The 19,567-nt window shown below is 38.9% G+C and overlaps 1 protein-coding gene across 2 annotated transcripts in view; it reads right to left on the minus strand.

The window, feature by feature from the left end:
- megf11.L (multiple EGF-like-domains 11 L homeolog) overlaps window positions 1–19,567 on the minus strand; it is a 211,457-nt gene that overhangs the window by 14,024 nt on the left and 177,866 nt on the right. For both annotated transcript variants that reach the window (XM_041586899.1, XM_018253298.2), the window contains exons 14-19: window positions 14,626–14,772; window positions 12,672–12,806; window positions 10,229–10,357; window positions 8,191–8,319; window positions 3,601–3,729; window positions 1,810–1,938 (exon numbers count right to left, since the gene is read on the minus strand). In XM_041586899.1, the coding sequence (XP_041442833.1) occupies window positions 1,810–1,938; window positions 3,601–3,729; window positions 8,191–8,319; window positions 10,229–10,357; window positions 12,672–12,806; window positions 14,626–14,772 (798 nt within the window). The remainder of the gene's footprint in view (window positions 1–1,809; window positions 1,939–3,600; window positions 3,730–8,190; window positions 8,320–10,228; window positions 10,358–12,671; window positions 12,807–14,625; window positions 14,773–19,567) is intronic.

Raw genomic sequence — 19,567 nt, forward strand, 5'->3', positions numbered from 1 at the left:
CACGTGACTTTTCATCACAAAACAAGCAAGTAAAAATGTTTTCCCCTTCCCACCCCTATTTTGCATATGCAAATTAGGGTTCGGATTCGGTTCGGTATTCGGCCAAATCTTTCACTAAGGATTCGGGTGTTCGGCCGAATCCAAAATAGTGGATTCGGTGCATCCATAGTTTAGATACCAAATGACATCTCTCACCAGCTTATTTCTGATCTTGCCTACTCCCACATCTTGTGTCTCATTCTCTTTCCCTTTAGATTGTAAGCTCTTTTGCACAAGTCCGTCCTCACCTTTTGTACCAATACTGTTCATTATGTATGTTACTCTTTATGTTCTATGTATGTAATTCATGTGATTTCTATGAATAAACACATTTGTTTTACAGCGCTGCACATGATGGTGGCACTCTAAAAATATATAATAATAATAATAATAATACAGCTGTGGGAAAGCAGATTGTTGTTATTGGTTGCTGCACTGGTATTGATTTGCTTGTTTGTTACTAAATTAGGGTCATGCTAGTCCAAGCACAGGACACATACAATCTCATTTAATAAACAAAAAGCAAAACATTGGTGCAAATAACCATGTTTATGTTTTATCCTAGAATTGAGCTTGGTTAAAAAATTGCTTGCAGATAGGCACCACTTTAACTTTCATGTGTAGGGTATCAAAGGAGCTTTATCTTCAGGTACCCTCCAGCAGTCTTGTCATGCAAATCCTATGCCAGCAGTGAAGACACTGTCCAAGAGGGTATGGAGGGGGCTTCCCCTGCTGATCACAGACAGGAGGAGAGGATTAGACCTCTAAATACACAGAGAAAGGCCAGCCTGTTTGCCAAACTGCAAAATGCCCAATAGGTGACAAATGCTATTGCAGAGCTGCCTGAGAACTTCAGTAACAGCCCTAGTGTTTGTGTCTGCTAAATAGGAACAACTGATTCTTTTTGGGAAATATAGCAATACCTGGGGCATTAAGAGAAACTGAGCACAAAGTTCTAGCAATACAGACCCTACATGTCCCCACTGCAGGTGTGGCCTACTGTATTATTAGAGGCCTGTTGCTTTTTTTCTGTGTTCTATATAAAGTTTATTTTTGTCACTATTTTATTTTATAGTAGGATTCCCTGAGGTGCATTCCTTAGTACCCACTAGGTGGAGACACTGTGCTGTTAAAAGGCACCAATCATAGCAAAATTATTTGCCAGAAAATTTGCTATGCCGCCTGCATCAGGAGCTTGCCTTGGGATCCCATGTCTGTGCATAATGAGCGAGTCCTTCAGCTTGCCCATTGTGTGCATATGTGTGCTGTATGATTGGGGAAAGAATATGAAAACACATGCATTTTCTTAAATGAGTTTCTTTCATTAAACCACAAAGTGATTGCATTTATTGAGTCTGACCAAAGTGGATAATGAAGTAAAGGTATGGGATCATGTATTTGGAAACCTGTTATCCAGAAATCTATGAATTATGGGAAGGCTGTCTTCCTTAGACTCCATTTTATCCAAATAATCCAAATTTATAAAAATGAATTCCTTTTTCTCTGTAATAATAAAACAGTCCAAACTAAGATATAATTAATCCTTATTGGAAGCAAAACCAGCCTATTGGGTTTATTTAATGTTTAAATGATTTTCTAGTAGACTTCTGTGATCCGGAAAACCCCAGTTATTGAGTATTTTGGATAACAGGTTCCATACCAGTATACCTGTATTATGTAAAAAGCAGGTCATCATAAAATCACTGCTACTTTTATATCTGTTTAAAAGGAGAAAACAGGCAAGTTATCCTCTCACGATATAGCACTCACCCTGATCACAACGAATTCCTTTGAATCCAGGATTACAGTAACACGTTCCCGTCACATGATCACAGGTGGCGTTGTTTAAACACTCGCACAGCTGACGGCAGCCATAACCAAATGTTCCCGGGGGACATTCTGTAGGGCCAAAGTTAAAATAAAGGTGTCTTATTTATTAGAGAGACACGAATGCAGATAATATTTAGATAAGATGAATGTATTTCAGGGCAGTGATATGCAGCGTGATTTCAGAAGCTCTGTCTGTTGTATTTTGTGAGAATCATACAAAATCACCCTGAATTGCCCTGTATGACAACTTCCTAAATTGTTTGATTCAGTGGTGTAACTAGATGTTAGGGCCCTACAGAAAATTAATTTATGGTCTGTCCAAAACTACCTGAATATTACCAGTTTATTTTAGCAATAATGAAATTGCCAATATCAACACATCATGACCTAGCTGCATAATCTTCTCCCTCTATAGTAAGCATTTGGTTCAAGTGTTTGTCAGGATGTTCTTTATAACCTAGTAGCTCTATATAAAGAGGTCCTTGATAAAGGCCCTAATGTGGGTCGAAACGTTGGATGCACAAGTCTGAGAAATTAAATATTCATGGTTCACTAATAGGGTTGCCACCTTTTCCGGAAAAAAATACCGGCCTTTTAATAGGTATCTTTTATACCTATTAATAACATTGGTAACAGCCATCTTTTTTACCGGCCAGGCCAGGTGGCAACCCTATTCACTAACTTCGGAGTTCAGATTATGTGTATATATATATATATATATATATATATATATATATATATATATATATATATATATATATACACATTTATATATATACAAATAAAATAAAATTTTAGTAAAACATTATTCCTTTTTCTCTGTGATAATAAAACAGTACCTTGTACTTGATCCAAATTAAAATATAATTAATCCTTGTTGGAAGCAAAACCAGTCTGTTGGGTTTATTTAATGTTTACATGATTTTCTAGTAGACTTAAGGTATAAAGATCCAAATTATGGATAAACCCGTTATCCATAAAACTCCAGGTCCCGATCCTTCTGGATAACAGGTTGAGAAACTCGCCTCAGGTGGCAGTGCCCCACTGGTTACCAGGGGCGGAAAAAATGCCATTCCTGGTAACTTTAAGAGCCTGGACTTCTCTGCCGACATTGTGGACCCCCTTTGAAGCATAAAGGTGAGTGCTGGGGGGGTCGGCAGTAAGCTGCCTCAGGCCGCAAAGGGTCTGATTGCCCCAGAAGGCATCTACTTTGATTATCTCATATTCACTAATATGTTTCCATTATTGTGGCCAGTATCCCTTACATATAACTGGGGTATGTATAGTTTATAAGCTAATCTAGCTGAAATGAGTCTCTGTGTCAGCAACAAGAAATGCTGTTTTATCTATATCTTTGCTCACAAGGTACAGGGGAATGGGAACTGCATTTGCTGTTCCAGAAAACACAGATTTATAGATCTCTATTTGCTTGAAACATATAAGCATTTTTATTGCAAGTGGCAGCCTCCAAGTGCCCTTTGGCATGTCTGCTTTGTACAGTATCTTAAGTTAAGTCTCCAAATAAATAGCAAGCAATGATGGAATACAGTCTTTAGCTTTAGGTAGGAAAAGGGCCGACATGGTGGCACGCGATACTTTTGTTCTCTGTGGGTGTTATTAACAATCCATTTTGGAAATAAATGCAATGCTGTCAGTTAAGGGGACAACAGAAGACAATCATTCTCCCCAATCTGCACACTGTAAACTGTACAGCAAGGGCAGCAATCTTACTCTGCTCGCAGTGATTCCCTGTGAATCCTGTTCTGCATGTGCACTGCCCGGTGATGTGATCACAGTCAGCTCCATTATGACACTGGCAGACATTGGCACAGTCCTTCCCATAAAATGCTGATGGGCACCCTGTAAAGAAAGACCACATTAACACTGGCAACCACTGTCTTTAAATGATTAAATGCATCCACCTGCAGCTCTCCAGATCGTAAAATCCTTTAAACTGTCATGGGGCATTGGGAGTTGTAGCTTAGACATTTGGGGGCCTTATTTACAAATTATATATAACTGTGAATAAAACAAAGGAAGACATATTTTATCCGTTTCTTCATTCAGCAGAGAAGCTGCTAGAGATAAGGAATTGTATATCTGCTATTTGCTGATTGGTGTATTTTTGAGCATACCCAACAATGCAAGCTTTCAGGACACTATTGGGGGGGCAATGAACTTGACATAATGCCCCACCCATTACAAATTCCAAGCTTTAGATTTCTGGGTACCCTAAAATGAGTATACCATGCACATTCCATTTAATCAAATTATGCTCATCATCATCAAAAGAGGACTAGCTGCCAATCCCCTGGTCTTTTTTTGTAATGTTGTCCTTCTGCTCTTAAACTGGCCCCACAATGGAACACATCTAGTCTTAAATGTGGTCAACTGAATCTTTTTCCAGCTTGGTTACAGACATACAAATGATTAGCCAAACGGCATAATCCAGTCATAATAATGGCAAGCGAAATAACAGGCCGACATGGAGTGCGGTTTACCTTGACTGCAGAAATGTATATGTGCATTCATTGAAAAGATTTTCAGCCAGCCCACTGAAAATCCAGTATGTCCTGATTACATTTTGAATGATCAAATCAATCAGCCACATCTGTCACTAGCTTAAATCACTACATACATTCAGATAACAGAAAGAGGGGGGAAAAGAGAAGGATAACTCTATGGCTAGGGGCAGACGGGGCAGATATCAGCCTGCTGAAATTCAGGCTGATTTCAGCCTCGGGCCACTACACAAATCTTTGTCTGCTCACTTCCAGAAGCCTTTTTTCAGCTCCAGAGTGAACAGACATGGCAGATCTCAGTCTTATTCTATTCTGTTCATACCAGAGCCGACACAAGGCATCCGGACATGAGCAGACAAGAAGATTCGGCTAGCATTTGGGGGCTGAAATCAGCCTGCAGATTTCGGCTTGCTGATTTCTGCCTCGTCTGGCACTAGCCTACAGCAACTGCTTCTGAGTGTTGGTGAGTTCTTTCTGCGTTCCTTATATTGCTTCTCATTGCCATTACAGGGGTTGTTCACCTTCCAAATACCTTTTTCATTTCAGTTCTTTTCAGATTGTAAAATAAAGGATTTTTGGATTCAGTTGTTTTCCATGTTTTACTTTTCACAGTTTTACCAAAACTGAAGTTTAAAGTTTAATGTTCCTCCCTCTGGTGTTTCAATCTGGCAGCTCAGTAATCCTGGAGCAGAATATAAATGGCAAAACACCAATTTTACACCTGTGGCGCTCTTGAAGTGGAGGTTAATAGGGATCAGCACCTGTTTAAAAATCACTCCCCGCTCTGACGCTTTTGGTAATGGAGTACTCCCTCTCCAAATATATAGAAATCTGGAGTAAAAAATAAAAGCGCAAAAGACAGAGAATTTAGTGTAGTATTTAGTTTTATTTCAACATAATCCCTGCATACAAATTACACTCACAGGATAAAAGAAAACCAATTGCATATAAATTCCTTATCTGTCCGTGCGTCTCACTCTCTATCCCACTCCGTGTGTGTTTAGTGTTCTGTACCGCTCTCACTCCCGTACCGACAATCGCTACTCCTGTGATCCGGATTTCGATCTGCTTTGACTTCTGGGAAGTACTTGAGAAAGCGGATCGAAGTCCGCGAAACGCGTTGGACAAAAGTGAGGAGTCCATAATAAGGAAACCGCTCCAGGAACAAGTGTGGACTTGAGAGAGCTCGAAATCCAGATCACAGGAGGACCAATTGCCGGTGCGGGAGAGAGACCCGTACAGAGCACTAAACACACACAGAGTGGGACAGAGAGCGAGACACACGGACAGATAAGGAACTTATATGAGATTGATTTTCTTTTATCCTGTGAGTGTAATTTTTATTCAGGGATTATGTTGAACTAAAACTAAATACTACACTACACAAGGATTCCCTGTCTTTTGTGCTTTTATTTTTTTACTACAGAATATAAACTGTTGCATTTTGCTACATTAGTTGATCCATTTCTCAGCAGCATCTGTGGAATATTAGCAACTATTGTATCAATTCTAACAGCTGCCTTTAATGAAACTCAGGGATTCTGCTCAGCAGGAACAAAGATTAGAAATGTATTAACTAAATCTATCATTTTTAGATCAGTTACAGAGTGGGAGAACCCCTCCCATAGTTAATTTAGAAAGACATAAGAAGGTGAAAATGTACTTTAACATTCACAAATAGAAAATACAAAGTAACTTGAAAAAAGTCTTTATTTTTGGTGAACTATCTGCTCTTAGGATCCCTTAGCAAAGGAATTGCACATGGACTTAATCTTTGCTGTAAATTATTAAACAATGTTGCATTTGGCTTTAGCAATAAAAAAACTCACACTGGCCCGTAGCCTTTGGCTGGTGGAATGCATGTACAATAAGGAAATCTGATAAATCCTGCCTTGCACATGCGTCCACCCCAAATTCATTATATATAATATGTGTATACTGTATATGGGTCTCCTTTAAATGCCTTGGAGCTGAGAATAGTTGGTGGTGCTTTCAGGTCAATTATCATGGGCTGGTGAGTTGTTTTCTCTAAAGAACAAGCATAATGCTCGAAGGCATATCTTAGGTAGTTGCTGTAGACAGAAATGGGAAAAAAGATGTGGCTACAATGGACAGATAGACTGGGGCCTAACAGTACCAGAGCCTTCTGGGATTTTTCCTGGTAGCCTGGTGGGTCAGTCTGACCCTGGGCCTTTGTATGGCACACTAGCTAAAAGAGTTTGACGAAAATGTGGTACCAACATAATTGATATTTTATTATATTGACCCCTGTTTGCTCTGGTAATGTAATATTGTGCTGTACAGCGCTGCATGTACAAGTAAAGCTATAAAAATAAAAAATATACAGACATACTGTGCTAGTGTGAGAACTATGGTTTACGTATAAAATCTGCACAATGCAGAACTTGCAAATCTGAGAACGAGACAACATCAACATCTTGCAGTATCTGTGTGTGCTCGTGGGGTGAAGTGTTGGCTCGTAGACCAGGAGAGGGCAGTAAATCATATGACAAGCTGCTGGGCCACCAGAGACAAGCACAATGTATGGCCCATATGTTCTGTCCTTGATGAAAAAGAGTCCAGCCGTCAGACGGCAGATTACAAACACTTAAAAAGTAAGGAAAAGCAAAGGTCACTTTCTTTCATTTTCTCCTTTCCTTCATGCTTTCTGAAAGAACCATTTCTGTAGTGCCCCTCTCCTTTCTTTTTGTCTCCTTTTCCTTATAGATGGTAAGCTCTTCGGGCCTCTTTTTGTGCATTGAAATTGCTGGCACTTATGTATCTACGTATTCTCGTCAGAGCTGGGCCAACGCATATGGGTGACCAAGGCAAGGCCCCGGTGACACCCACATCTCCCCCCCCACTCACCACCTCTGCTTCATATTTGCTCTACTTAGCACCTCTCTTCTAATGACTCTGTCCCCACTTCTTTCTGAGCAGCAACTAAGTGCAGGCATGGAACAAGAGGCAGAAGATACACCTAGGGGCCGATTCACTAACTTCGAGTGAAGGATTCGAAGTAAAAAAACTTAGAATTTCTAAGTGTTTTTTGGGCTACTTCGACCATCGAATGGGCTACGTTGACCTTCGACTACGACTTCAAATCAAAGGATTCAAACTAAAAATCGTTAGACTATTCGATAATCGAAGTACTGTCTCTTTAAGAAAAAACTTCGACCCCCTAGTTTGCCATCTAAAAGCTACCGAGCTCAATGTTAGCCTATGGGGAAGGTCCCCATAGGCTTTCCTAAGTTTTTTTGGTCGAAGGATAATCCTTCGATCGTTGGATTAAAATCCTTCGAATCGTTCTATTCGAAGGATTTAATCGTACGATCAAAGGAATATTCCTTCGATCGTTCGATCAAACTATTTGCGATAAAATCCTTCGACTTCGAAGTCGAAGGATTTTAATTCCCAGTCGAATATCGAGGGTTAATTAACCCTCGATATTTGACACTTGGTGAATCGGCCCCTTAGTGTCCCAGCTCACACCCTCCACTGTTGCACCCTAGGTACATGCCTCTTTTGCCTACATCTAATTCCAGCCCTGATTTTCATATGTATTTATGTTTTATATATTGCTTTGTTCACTTGTGGTGCTATACAAATAAATACATCCAATTGAACCCAATGTGACCAGTTACTGAGCCCCAAGCAAAATCATAGATTATATATAGATATAATTATCTAGATCCCCAACAATGAATATGGCAGCTGTATTGCCATTACACATGCACATAGATGTTTTTGTGGTGAAATGGGGAGAAGGGGGTTCAGAGTGGCTCTTGCCCCATCTTACTCTGTGTGCAGAACAATCCAGTCCAACCAGGGGTGCACTTGCATTCTCCGTCGTAAGCGCTGCACTCGGCTTCATTGTGGCAGTTACAGGTGTGGCTACAGTCTGGACCCCAAAGGCCAGAAGGGCATTCTAAAAAAAAAAGAGGGAGCCTTAATGAAAAGAAAAATGCCTGTGACTGCCACCAAATTGGGCTGCTTACTGCCACTCATGATAAAAATGCTAATAATCTCAGTTTAACTGCAGTGAGCACCCACCTATCTTGGTAGGTATATAAATGTAACCTTTTGGTTAATAGGAAATGATCCCAACCCTAATTGAGATAACTGCTACATGTGCATTAATAATAGTTTTTCTACAACATTCAGCAACATGTTTTCCTTAAATCTTTATATGTTGATTTTTCTCAAGTTCTACATGTAACTACATCTGACACATTCAAGGACGCTCCAGAACAATGTCCATGTCAGGTATTTAAAAGGGATGCAGCCAAAATGTTTTTTGCATAAGGAAACAAAAGGACATCCTTCCAACAGACATGAAATATTTTCAATTATTGAAAAAACATTTGTAAATGTAATTGGTACAGAAAGCAGTATCTATCTGTACTTTCCTCTTCACTGCTTTTCTAACTGCAGAAATGTACCAGACAAGACTTAACACTTTTATTCTTCATCTCAAGCATTGTGGAAACTGGAATATTGGATGGTGGAGAGCTGACTGTTGATTTAATGGGTCTAAATTTATGAAAGATTGGTCAGTTTTTTCTTGGTAAACATTTAGGGGCAGATTTATCAAGGGTCGAAGTGAATTTGAGGTAATTTTCTAAGTTAAAAAATTCGAAATTCGAAGTAATTTTTGAATACTTTGACCATCGAATAGGATACTACGACTTTGAATTTACTTCGAATTTGATTCGAAGTAAAAATCATTCGACCATTCGCTAATCGAAGTACTGTCGCTTTAAAAAAACTTCGACTTCAATACTTCGCCAAATAAACCTGTCGAAGTGCCATGTTAGCCTATGGGGACCTTCTACAGCAGTTTTTGAAGTCGAAGTAAAAATCGTTCGATCGTACGCTAAAATCGTTCGATTCGAAGGATTTAATCGTTCGATCATTCGATTTTACTTCGACCGCAGGATAGCCAAATTCGATGAAAATAAGTTCGAATTCGATATTCGAAGTATTTTAATTCGATGGACGAATTTCGAAGTATTTTTAACTTCGAAATTCGACCCTTGATAAATCTGCCCCTTAATAATGAAGTTATTGTTATCAGTTTAGTTCCAGGCTTAAACAAATGCCTGATTTGTTAAACAGCACTGAGCACTAACACTCATTGTAATTGAATATGTTTGTCTGGTTAAACACCATCAAAGGAAGAAACACATCTATGTAGTGGAGTAACAGCCCAAAATCCTCAGCACATGTGGTTTGGACAGGCAAGAGTATACAAGGCAGGAAGGCTCACTGGTAGTGATGGGCGAATCTGACTCGTTTCACTTTGCAGTAAATTCTACGAAATGAATTCCCGAAAAACAATTTTCAGCCATTGGCATTTATAGGCGTAATTTTTGTAGCGAAACTACTCAGGTTGGAGGTTGGGAGAAGGGAGGGTTATGGTCAGCTGCAGTTTGACTTTCTGTTGACCTGCATTTTACTATTGCTTTGATAAATGTCAGCTGGTTAAAACACTTGAAAATGATCAAACTGTGAGGAATCCATTGTGTTTCAATGTTATGATGTTATGAGTAGTCAGAACAAGCAGTATAGAGAATGGTAAGACACAATCAAATGCTGATTTCTATAGCAATTACATTTACAAAACTTTAATTAATGCCTGTTAGAAGGTTACATGGATAACAAAGGGGTAAACAAGACATACATTAGAAATAATGTAAAAAAAGAAATAATAAAAATAATAAAGTTGCTGCTTTTCTTAGTTGTAAATATCACAAATGTGTCTATGGGGTTCTTTCTTTTTGTTGTGTTGGTGGTGAATGATGATCTCAGGTATCTCCCAGTTGAATAATACTCACCATCTGAACAATCAATGCCAATCCAACCTGGGTAGCACTGGCACGATCCATCAACTGGGTTACAGGTCGCATTATTGGTGCAGGAGCAGATTTCTGTGCAGCCCTTTCCGAACCTTCCACTGGGGCAAACTGCAGGAGGCAGGAGGGACAACTCTCATTCTGTAATTCTGCATTTGCTTTACATCAATAATGACAGAAGCAGATGTCTGTACTTCTTAAAAAAACATTAACTGTTCTAGTAATGTGTCCCACTTGAAAATAAAGGCCATCTTCAGTGTCATTATTACCGAATGAAAAAAGCAGTATTGAACCCTTAAGGAAATATATAAACCCAGAAGTCAAATAATGTAAAATTGCTCAGAGTGCTTTACTAAGAACTTGCATTTCCAGTTTTCAAGATACTACCAGTTTTTAAAAGAAAAGTATGAATTTGAAACATCGCTCGCCACCTGCTGGTGGAAAGTTAATTTAGCAAGAAAGGAATTTGTTGTGATGCTGCTCTGCTTAGAAAACAAAGTGAGCAGAGATGAGTCCTCTGATGATGATAATTGCCGGTTATAAATGGAGAGATATCAAAAGACATTAATTTTCTCAAGAAATATATTTTCAGCCGGCTGTTGTTAGAGGAAATGAAAAGGAGGTGGTACTGTTGTTTCAAATTCATTATATAAGCAGTATAAAAACAGCAGGTTAAAATTAAAAATAAAGAAATAGAGAAATAAAATTTGCAAAGGTGCTTAAACGAACAATTTTATATTACTTTGTTTTGAGGTTTTAAATGTCCTTTAACTGTTTTGCAGGGTTGCCAAGCTTGCATTAGGTTATAAAATGTAATAAATGTAAAAAATATATAAAATATACAAGTCTGCCACAGTCATGACATGGGACAATCACATTGATTTAGGGGTAGGCACATCTCACATTTGGAGCAGTTTAACTCTAACTCCTCTCAGTAAACATACAGTCACAAAATGCAGTGTGAAAAGAATGGTGGCTTTTATGCAGCTTTTGAAAGTTCCAAGTACACAGTAACAACGGTCATAGACCAGGACCAAAACGTGGATCCAGTGATCCAGTTGCTATGTTTTAAAATGATGTGAATAAGGAAGTGACTTTTTAAATCTGATGTGCGCTGCTTACAACCAAGAGTCATTGGATATGCGGCACTGCAGCAGCACATGGTTTGGAACAAACCAAAAGGGGTGCAATAGAGTGTGTGTGTATGTGTATATATATATATATATATGAAGGTAGAAGGACTTGCACACCATTTTCAGTGAATAAAACAGTGTTATTTAATTCTTAGATGCAGTGCGAGTCCTTCTACCTTGTATGACCAAAATTGACCAATGCACCCGAAGTGACTATGGAGTGCATACACACAAAGACTTTATATATATATATATATATATATATATATATATATATATATATATATATATATATATATATATATATATATATATAAAACAAAAAAAACGCACTCACAGGACTTTTCAATGGTGCAAACTCGAACTGGTGTTTGAGTATGCACCATTGAAAAGTCCTGTGAGTGCGTTTTTTTTGTTCTATGTATGGTTTAATATAACCGGCACCCAGGTATTATCACTTGTTTTGTGTGCACCAGCCTTTGGACTTTTTTTTTATATATATATATATATATATATATATATATAGTATTTGTCTGGATGATGTTTCTCGGCATAATTACACAGAAGGGGGCATGATAACATTTTATATCGGAAAATAAAATCCCAAAAGAAAACATCACAAAAATGCCACTGTGATAACAGCTTATCTGTGCACGGACCGTCAAATCATACAGACACCATAATCTGCAAGCAGGGTGACAGGGACATAAGCGCCCCCTCCACAAGCAGCTTTCTGTATCCTAGACATCTGCACCCCCCCCCCGACCAATCAATCTGATAAGCACTTCTCTCCCCCTGTAAAAGCTTTCTCTAGTTTGATTTTGTCTTCTAAGGAAACAGGGATCTCAGTAATGAGGCAATGCCTGGGAGCAGTGATAAAGCTTCCTTTCTGTATCGTCTGAATCACTTGGATTGTCCTATCTGCATTCTTATGCAAGCTGAGCAGACAGCAACACACAGGACAAGCCTGGCAGAAAGATGCATATAAATTTCATCACTTAATATTAGATTATATTTAGTCCAGTTTGAGCTGCAAGGAAAGTATTCAGGTATTTAGAGATCAGTTATTATTCTGCCCACTTGTTGCCTATTAGTAAATAACATGAATTATATGATTAGGAGTCACAATTATCCCAGATTAACCTTCTTACTCCTGTTAGCAAAATGTGACTCCTGGTCCTCAGAGCATAACAACAAAAAAAAAACGACATTACTATATTAATAACATTATTAATATTAATATTAAAGTCATAAAAAATTGACAAGTGCAACATTTCATGAAATGTATTTACCTTGATTGCAGAGAGGACTAAAAAATCCTGGCAAGCAGTCACAGTGGCCAGTGATATGGTGACATGGTCCACTAAAGTGAACACACTGGGGGCACGTCTGGCTACAGTGATGTCCATAGAATCCAGGAGCACAAACTACAATGGGACAAAGCGGTGCTTAGTGAGGGAACTCAAAATATGTGCCATAAAGAACCAAAAATCTGAGAATTGTGCTAAGAGAACACACACACACAGAGCAAAGTTATAACAAAACAATATTCTGGGATTATGCTAAGGGAAGAGAAGCACAGAGAGTCACGCTGAAGGGAATGAAAGCTAGAACAGTGCTAATAAGGAAGAATGGACAAGGGATGCTGTGTTGTAAGAAACTGGATCTGTGCTTAAAAGAAGGGACACCCTGGGAAACAATTTGAATTCCTCAACCACATATTTTTCCCATAATTATATGTTTTTTTGGCTGTTGTGAGCACTGCAAGCAATATATGCTGCCAAACTGTCTGTGTACAAACTCATATATAACAAAGAAGCCAGTAGGTAAATAGATCCAATAAAGTGGGCTCCACTCAGGCCTGGATTTGAGGCACGGGCCTAGGGTGGCACAACTTACAAGGAGGCATCCCGCCCAGCTGCAGCTTAAATTTTCTTACTTGCGTGGTTTGGGTTCAGAGATTTCCTCCGCGTTTTGCTGCGATCAGTGGGTTGGTGGGGGTTGGCGGTTACTGGCCACCCTGAAGATAAATCCAGCCCTGGTTCCACTTAGGGTTGCCACCATTTCCGGTAAAAAATACCGGCCTTCCCAGGTGGCGAACCTAGTTCCACTGGAGGGTTGTGAATTAGGGGACCTTGTACTAGCCACTAACATCAAGATATTTGCCATTGCTCTGCTTGAATGCATTTGGCAAATTTTTGCTGTTTCGCAAATTTTTCATCGAAGCAAAACAGAACAGATTCGCCCATCACTACCTCCTTTAACCAACGTTGTTCAGAAAGTCAGAATCACCAGGTCAGATAATATAAACAGTCAGACAGATACTGCTCTTAATAGCAAATACATTTGCAAATAAATGCTCCATAGTTATGATCTGAGATATAGGGAACCCTATGCTATGATTTGGGAAGAGAAATCAGTATTGAATAACAATGGCAGGATGAGAAGCACAGGGACTCCTGAAGGACAAAGAGAGGGAGAGGGACAACAGGTACACTGCACTTAGGTACAGAATGTACCTCTATTAAGAAGGCAGTCAGTGAGACACACAATGCTACTTGCAGTGAATTAACAAACAAGCAGCAGCAAGGAAAGGAGGAAAGTACAGTATTTGGGCAGATTTTCTATTACAGTGTAATGGCATAGGGTGAACAAGGCACCAATCTGGACGCAACATCAGCAATTCTAAGGAGACTGTGTATCTGGCACAGTGCAAAGTAATGCAAAAACCATTTTTGTTTCATTGGAACTGGCACAAGAATAGGCGATGGATTTTGAAACTAGTATGGTATGAAAGATGTTTACTATAAAACCAGCCAAGAAAAAAGGGAACATTTCCATGCCACAGAAGCTGCAGTTTTCTACAGCTCCTGAACTTTATAGTAACTACATTGGTGTACGAATTGGATTACTCATAAATATTACAATAAAACCCTGCCTGGCATTATGTTGCTCTGCATGGAATTGTATCAATCTGCATGAAATTATAGCACTCTGCGTGTTGTTAGTTCACTTTGCATATCATTACACTGATTTTTGAAGGCATTGTACAATCTCTGACAGTGACTTGTTTAGGTAGGAGGTTTTTTATTTTTCTTTGCTGAAAGCAGTCATGGTGTGTGACTTTTCTCCCTCTGAAACAGGTGGAAAAGAATTGTTGCCCCATGAAGCCTAGTTTTGCCTTTGTGTAGGAATAATTGAATGCAAGTGCTTTTATGCCTTGACTGTACTCTGGTTCATACTTACTTCTCTGGCACAAAGCTCCTCGATATCCTGGAGCACACTCACAGCTTCCATCCTCAGGTGAACAAGACCCTCCGTTTTCACAGTGGCAGGTCATAGAGCAGTTTGGACCCCAATAACCTTGGTTGCACAGGTTATCACATTGAATACCTAAGGAAATAAGGAGAATACAGGATAACCACATAGCTACAGGGGCCATGAATAGCACACCAGTCTATAGACACATTTAAAAACTGTGCTGTGCTCAATATTTCGCCTGCAAAAACACATAGGCAAAGAGCAGTTTCATGATTACATTGCTCCCTGCACCATTGGGGATTGCAATTTAAGACAACTGCTGGGCTTCATGATTAAGTCTTCTAGCTTATTAATAATAATAATAAAAAAAAACTAGGGTTACAGAATACAAATTTGATTGGAAGTCTTTGCTATGACATTTTCCCAATGGCAAAGCTCAAAGAGAGTCAGCATGCAAAGAGTTAAAAGTAAGGAGATGCTAGCTAGCATACAGTATTAGTAGTTGTGCTGTAGCTCACCTACCCAACCTTGTTATATGGCTTAAATGCTTAGAAAGTGTCCATCAAAATAAAGGTGAAGTGCTGCATTTACTTCACTGGCACATCCTCCCTCAGCTCAAAAACTTCCATCACAACCAATAATTCCTAGCATTCTGAGGCTCACAACACCAGCGAGTTGTACACAGCATCAACAATTTTAAAGGGCAAATGTTAAAGGGCACCTATCAGTAAAATTCTGTTACTCCTTTGCAGACTGCAACAATAGGAGGGGAACAATCGTATTCTTGCAAGAAAAACTTCTTACCAAGTGCTCTGCCCTCAATACTTTATATGTGTGCACATGCACCAGCATGACTCCCTTAAACTCTTGTGAGCGCCTCGTGCTGGTGGCCATGCTGGGACGTGTACATGAGTATTCGATGTGACTGTCCCAGCTTGCTCAGTATACCTATGCATATAACCTAGAATTATTTAAAGAGAATCAAAAACAGATGCCCTTCACTGCTTAACCACACTTTACTTTGTTGTTGCTGGACTACAAATCCAGCATAACCTAACATATTATCAAGGGTAAGGCATGCCCCAAAAAAGTTGCTCATAAACTTTAATGCGTTTCGCTAACTTTTCAGCTCCATGCATCCACATATATAGTACTTTTAGTACATAAACAATTTTCTTTATTATGTATTCATTTCCTTAGAGTTCCTTAAAGTTGAGAACTTTAAATGAACTTTAAATGTAACAAAAATATATTTTAATCAATGCCATGTCTATGCAGTATAGGCATGATTGTCATAAAACATTTACAGATTGGTACAGCCATTGCTGCTTAATGGGACTATGTAACTGCAACATTAAGTACCTGACTTGTTCACTAATGGTCAATGCAGAGAGAGTTTCATGCCCTGGTACAGTGATTCCCATTCACCTATGAGATTTGCAAATTTGCATACAGATCCCCAAAGGAGTAGCCACCCTTAATCGACAAATTCAGTACAAGTCTATTTGTTGGCACAGTTGGCATACCTGTGCAAGTGCTGTGCATAAAATCATGAGACATGGCTAGTTTGTATGAGCCAATTTTATGTTTTTTTTTTTTAAATTCTCCAGTCTCTAATTTGTCACCTTAAAAATAGTATATAGCCCAGACGCTTATCTAAAAGTAACGTCTAATTTCATGCTAGACAGGCTTAGTTTTAGCTAGACACTGGTGAGATGGAGCTGGCTCCAGAAACTTGAGCATTGTGGATATTAATAAGATGTTAATAGGACACTGAATGGTAAACATTCCCCCTTAGTTCACCTGCCTCCCGCTCCTTCAGTAGCTCCCCCATTCACTCTCTCACTCCCCCCAAAGTGTTGCAGCATTTCCAAGCTTTATCTCACAGGCCCACGCTCCTCTGCATAATGGGATAAACACAGGGGGAGAGACCTCAGGCAGAGAGTGGATTAACGTGTTACTCAGGAGATACACTCCCCCCCATCAGAACAGACCAGGTACCGCATTGTAATTATAGAAGCTTCAATCTGCTCGGCAGCTGAAAGTTAAAGGATTATGGGAAGTGAGTGAAAATCATTATACAGAGTCAGGGAGTTCTTTTTCTACATCAACTTCTGCTGATTTTGTGCAAACTCTAACAGTTAACAGAAGAATAACGGAAAGACAGGCAATATTCATTGAAGGGAGGAACACTTTTTAAGATTAATTTAAGCTGAGTGTTTCAAAACATTTAATATGTCATGTGTATAGCTAAGCAAATTACTATACATAGATTATTAGTCTTACTGTATTTATTATTTGGATTCCTACTTATGTACCCCATACATTACCGATTTTGAATGGGCTCCCTTTGTCATCTTATATTTGGCATAGTTAATGCAACTTACTGTTCCTACACAAGAATGTAGCAAAACAGGAGCCTTACGAGTACCTTCCTGGACAGTGGCGTAATTAAATGTTATTGGGCCCCACAGCAAATTAAATTTAGGATCCCAAAACATTGGTAAGTTGAACTATTCTATCAACATATAATACAATTACTCATTAACTAGGGCCTTATTGGGAACCCTACACTACTGGGGCCCCCTGCAAGTGCATGGTCTGCTTCCTCTCTAGTTAAACCCCTGTTCCTGGGTCTTACGGGGGATGTAGATTCAACACTCTCTAACATACACATCTTATGGGTCAGTCACTTATGAGAGCAAATGAATCCCATAGAAATTGTACAAAATAGATGATCTTTATTTAGAATGGGCAGTAGTCTGGCTTTCAGGGCATATGGAATGTAAATGTACATGTATGAAATAGAACCTATAAGGAAATATATTTTGTCTATGGTTGTCTATGCCCCTAATCCATGTGATACTTTACAAATAGGGTTTCTTTTACACACTGTCTAGACAGGGGCGCTCCACCAATGAGGCAAGTTGAGGCATTCACCTTAGGCAGCAGCGCCCCCTGGTTGCCAGGGGCAGCAAAAAAGGTGCTCCTGGTAACTAAAAGCCGAATTTCCGCTTTTCAACCCGGAAATTTAGCTCTTCTAGTGCAGAGAGAGCAATTGTTCTCTCTGCAGTAGCGACGTGGACCGCCCGACCGCTTCCAGCACTAAAGAGGTGAGTTCCGTGGGGAGGAGTAGGGGCGGCAAAAAGAAAGGTCGCCTCAGGCGGCAAAATGACCAGGATCGCCCCTGTGTCTAGTTCACCTCTTCTATACTATTAACTGAGCACATAGACTGAGGGGCACATTTACTTAGCTCGAGTGAAGGATTAGAATAAAAAAATACTTCGAATTTTTATGGCTACTTCGACCATCGAATTGGCTACTTCGAATCGAACAATTCGAACTAAAAATCGTTCAACTATTTGACCATTCTATAGTCAAAGTACTGTCTCTTTAAAAAAAACTTTGACCACCTACTTCACCACCTTAAACCTACTGAGGTACAATGTTAGCCCATGGGGAAGGTACCCATATGCTTTCCTAGCTTTTTTTGATCAAAGAAAAATTGTTAGATTCAAAGGATTTAATTGTTCGATGGAACGATTTTTCCTATGGTCGTTCGATTGAAGGAAATGTGGTAAATCCTTCGACTTCGATATTTGAAGTCGAAGGATTTTACTTCGACCCTAAGTAAATGTGCCCCTAAGATAAGAGTATGTTGGCTAAGGATTCAAAAGGGAATGGTTTTGGTGCTCAGATTTAACTTTGTAAATTTTAGTTTCATGTGAAGTCCTTCACATGTCGGAGAAGATGTATTTACTTATTGGTCGTTCTTACCCAAACTAGAGAAAACAGGGTTGTATCCAATGTTAACAAAATGCCATGGGGTGCACATTAGGTATACCACGGAATACACATGTTTTTGTTTTAGAGCTGATTTAAATAGGTTCAACGTGCAAGTAAGCCCTGATGGATCTATAGGCTTACTTACTGCTACTTGAACAAGTAAATTCATATACAGCAGTATGAAGTGTGAATCAAAATGAATTGACTAGATTTAATTATGGCTTTGTAGTTCTATCTGGAAGTGGAACCACAGCCAGTGGAAAGATTGTAGATTTCTCCCAATTTTCCTGAACACTAGAGAACAAATTAAATGTTAGAATCAGCCTGGTGAGCCACAAATTGGGTTAAAGTTGGGGACCCATTGTTTCAGAATCCCTTTTGTAATCATATAGCTTGCAGTTTATCTGACACAACAAAATAGGTTGAGGTTAGGGGGCAACCATGTCTGGTGAAACCTCATAGAAGAAACCTAGTCGGTATTATTTTAAAATATTGTTTCACGTGAAGATTGATAATAAAAATAAAGCCTTGGACTATACTCCACTGAATCATGATTTTCATATATCCCATCATGCCATGCAGCATGAAATAATTTATTTCTGCTTCACAAAAGCATTATATTAAGGAAAGCCTAAATAGTGGGTTTTGTGGAGGTCTATTTATGAAATGTCGGATTTAGTGGCTTTTGAAACCATGACTAAACTCAATTTCTATAAAACTATGAATATCATGATATTTATTAAAAGTTCTAAAAAAATAAAAATAAAAAAAGGAAGAACGCCACAGAATTTGCTAAAAAATAAGAATACCTCTAAATAATTGTGGTTTTCGAACAATTTCTAGCAAAAAAAAATCTGTAAAGCTCTAAAAGTCCGAATTGATTTAAAGCATCCCAATAGTGCAGCTCCCATTGACTTGTATAGGATGTCAAAAACTTTTACCAAGCGAAGTTTAGTATTAGTGGCTTTCGCTGTTTTCACACTTAATACATTTCAAATTTTTATAGCTTTTTTTGAAAAAATAGGATTCATGGAAAAAAAACTAAATTCGATTGTTAGTAAATGGGCCCCTTAGCCATCATATTGACAATATTTGAAGCCCTGTTTAGGCTTAAAATATGTTTGGATCAAGTTTGAAATCC

Source organism: Xenopus laevis, chromosome 3L (genome assembly GCF_017654675.1).
Source record: "Xenopus laevis strain J_2021 chromosome 3L, Xenopus_laevis_v10.1, whole genome shotgun sequence".
NCBI lineage: Eukaryota > Metazoa > Chordata > Amphibia > Anura > Pipidae > Xenopus > Xenopus laevis.